Source organism: Setaria italica, chromosome IX (genome assembly GCF_000263155.2).
Source record: "Setaria italica strain Yugu1 chromosome IX, Setaria_italica_v2.0, whole genome shotgun sequence".
Taxonomy (NCBI): Eukaryota; Viridiplantae; Streptophyta; class Magnoliopsida; order Poales; family Poaceae; genus Setaria; species Setaria italica.
In genome coordinates this window covers 38,629,267-38,632,639 of record NC_028458.1, presented here as the reverse complement: position 1 = coordinate 38,632,639, position 3,373 = coordinate 38,629,267, and the positions used below count along the sequence as shown (strand labels likewise).

At 44.6% G+C, this 3,373-nt stretch overlaps 1 protein-coding gene across 1 annotated transcript; it reads left to right on the top strand.

Annotated features, from left to right (window-relative positions):
• The first annotated feature begins 1,768 nt into the window (after positions 1–1,768).
• Positions 1,769–2,824, top strand: LOC101753682 (BTB/POZ and MATH domain-containing protein 1). The gene has a single exon (XM_004986765.1). The coding sequence runs from the start codon at positions 1,769–1,771 to the stop codon at positions 2,822–2,824; it is 1,056 nt and encodes a 351-aa protein (XP_004986822.1).
• Positions 2,825–3,373: the final 549 nt, after the last annotated feature.

The window sequence follows — 3,373 nt, the reverse complement described above, 5'->3', positions numbered from 1 at the left end:
CAAACTTGAAACTACTGGTTAGTATTTCATCATCCGGCCGTCAGGTCTTTACAAATAAGATGCTCTTTTAATTTGTTCATATATGTTTTCCACAGGTTGTAGCTATCTGCTGATGGCGTAGTATTTTCATTTGCTGTTAGATTGTTCCTAGATAGTATAAGTTCACACCGGTAGAGAAACGACTTTCGATCCTTGGATAAAAATCTCGGACCGAATCGGACCCGGGACTAAAGAGGCATTAGACCCGTGTCTAAATTTTGTAGTCCCTTAAAGCCCTTTTAGTCCCGGTTGGTGATTCCAATCGAGATAAAAGTGGAACTTTTAATCCCGGTTGAAGCCACCAACCGGGACTAAATGAATTAGTCTCCGTTAGTGGCTCCAACAGGGACAAGAAGGACCTATCGGCGGCCATTAATTTTCTCCGACTCTATCTCTCTCCCTTATCCTTATCTTGATTTGCTCCTCTCCCTCCTCCTCCCTCTGCTCCCTCCCTCCCTCCCTGCCGCGGCCCAGCGAGGTGCGGCGCGGGTGGGTGAGCCGCCACCGCGCGCGCCCTGGTGCAGCCCGGGCGGCCTCGCGGATGCAGGTGGCCGGCGAGGCGCGGTGGCCCCACGGACGCGGGTGGTCGGCGAGGCGCGGCGGCCGGCGCGGCACAGGCAGCCCAGCGAGGCCGCCATCGTGGCGTGGCGTGGAGCAGCCAGGCGAGCCGCGGGTGGGTGAGATCGGTGAGCGGTGAATGATTATTTGTTTGTGAATGATTCATTTGTGATTTTTGCTGTTGAATCCACCGGTTGTTGTGAATCAAATCGAACTCATGTGTTGTGAATAAGATCTTGTGCGAATTGATTGGTTGTGTGTTCTTACTTGTGTGATGGTCATTGTGAGGTGAGCATGTTTGTTTCTCTTGATTTCATTATCTCTGTGGTGGAGTTGGAGCTCAAGGAGGTGGTACGGTGGTCGAGGCGGAGCTGCAAGGGGCGGCAGGGTGAGCAGGCAGGACTGGGGCAGCCTACTTTTTTTTAATTTTTCTGAACCCTTTTAGTCTCGGTACTAAAGGAGATCTTTAGTCCCGAGTGAATGACCCAGGAATAGGAGGGCCTTTAGTCTTGGAAGGTTAGTCCCGGTTAAATTTTCAAGATATATGAGTCTATCCAACCAGGACTAATAGCCGTTTTTCTACTGGTGTAAGAAGCTAAAAAATTAATTAGACATGCTCAAGACAGATAAACTTTCTCTGATATATAGGAAATAGGATATTGCGTTGTTTGGATACACATGTCATTAGTCGAGTATACGTATTATTCCTTGCAGAAAAGTATATGTATTGGTATGGGTGCAAACGAACATCCCATTTTCGTATTTTGGGAGAAATTCAAAAAGATGATGAAAGTGATTCTACTGTTTTCCCAATCATTTTTAACATTTCCTATTTTTTATTACCTTGTTAGGTTCCTTAGTTTTTCTTTGTGAGAGAGTGAGTTTGATACCGTGTACTACTAAGTTGTGTCTACGTGAGTGTATCTTAATTTTGTATCTGTTGTGTGTTTAATTATATTGTTTTAGACTATAGCTTGTACCTGTTTGGCTGTTTCAAGTTATATGGTGTTATTATGTTGGCCGGTTATTCGGTACGGTCGGCAGTTGAAATCAGAATTCCTTGGTCCTACAATTCGGTTTTTCCTTTTTGTATTTTCAGCTAACAATATGCTGTTGCACTTTTACGATAAATTGATGCAGGCGGCAACCACATATTAGGTCACATCCCACAATGGCAGGGCAGACGAATTCGGTGTCGGTGGTAGTGAAGGGTTACGGCACACATCAATTCAAAGTCATTGGGTACAACCAAAATATTTACAACTTCCCCATCAGCTCTGGAACATTCAACATTGGAGGGTATGATTGGAGACTGGTGTACTACCCAAGGGTCCGTAGCCGTAATGAGTTCGACAATGATGACTACATTGAGGTGGACCTTGAGCTGCTCAGCAAAGCTGAGGTAAGGGTGATGGTCGACCTCTTCTTCTTCAACCAGATCACAAATCTTCCATACGTTGTTGCCTGCACAAAGGAGCCTATGAGACTAACAAAGAAGATTGTTTGGGCAGCCTGTGATCTTATGAAGCTGAGTGAATTGGAAAGTTCAGGATATGTCCGTGATGATAGCATCATCATCCAGTGTCAGGTGACCGTGATCCTTTTGCCTGGTGTTCCCAAGACCAAATCATTGTGCGAGATTGAGGTACCGCCACCGGAAATGGCACAACAGTTTGGAATGCTGCTGGAGGATATGGCAAGCGCTGATGTTACCTTTGAAGTTGGAGGGAAGTCTTTCCATGCCCATAGGTTGGTGCTTGCAGCCCGTTCTCCGGTCTTCAAGGCACAGCTTTTTGGGTCCATGAGGGACACAAGGATGGAGTCCTTAGTAATTGGTGAAATGGACCCTGCAGTTTTCAAGGCCTTGCTGCACTACATATACAATGAATCGTTGCCCAACATGGATAGTGCTGATAGAGCTAACAGGCATGAAATGTTATGCCATCTGCTAGAGGCAGCTGACCGCTACGCCATCGAGAGGCTTAAGATCATCTGTGAGCGCATGCTGTTGATGGATCTTGATGTGGAAAATGTGGCAATGACACTAGCTCTAGCTGAACAGCAGCATTGCAAACAGCTTACTCATGCTTGCTTAGAGTTTATGGAACCACCCGAAAAAATGGAAGCTGTGGTGGCAACTGAAGGATACAACAAATTGAAGAGAGAGTACCCCGCGCTTTTATTCAAAGTGTGGGAGTGGAGTGTCCATCGCAGCAGCAAGAACTGATGCTCAAATGTCTTAAAGATTGTTTCATCATGGCTTAGTAATTCCATTTGTTGACTTTAGCAAAATCAAGATAATCTCTAGCAACAAGATAGCGCATTGCATTATGCTAGCTAGTAGCTTGCTAGGTGTTGGTTGGACCTTGTAGTGGTAACTTTTACTGAGGAATCTGTGTGTACTATTGATTTTGTTTTTTCCTTCACATGTGATATTTTTCAGCCTGATGTGTGGTTTACATCTTCGTGCAAGTGGAAGCAGGCTTATGGTTTAATTAGATGGGACAAGTGATGGTTATTGGTGCTGAATGTCACTCCTTACATGCCGTATACTATCCTTTAATTTTGTCGTTTGGTCATTTGCAAATATTTCACTCAAGTTAAGGGTGAAGCATTCTGAGCTAATTATCAGCATCCATATATGTTTGAAGAAAAATGTTTGTTCTCACTAGGTTATTTACATACAGGAGTGCATGGAAATGCTTTTGCTGTTTTTTTTTCTAACATTTGCTGTTTCTGATCCCCAAGGTCTTTGTGGGTTAATTGATGTATATGT

Excerpts from the sequence above, each read along its gene's own strand:
- LOC101753682 (XM_004986765.1), top strand. The coding sequence starts at position 1,769 with ATGGCAGGGCAGACGAATTCGGTGTCGGTGGTAGTGAAGGGTTACGGC.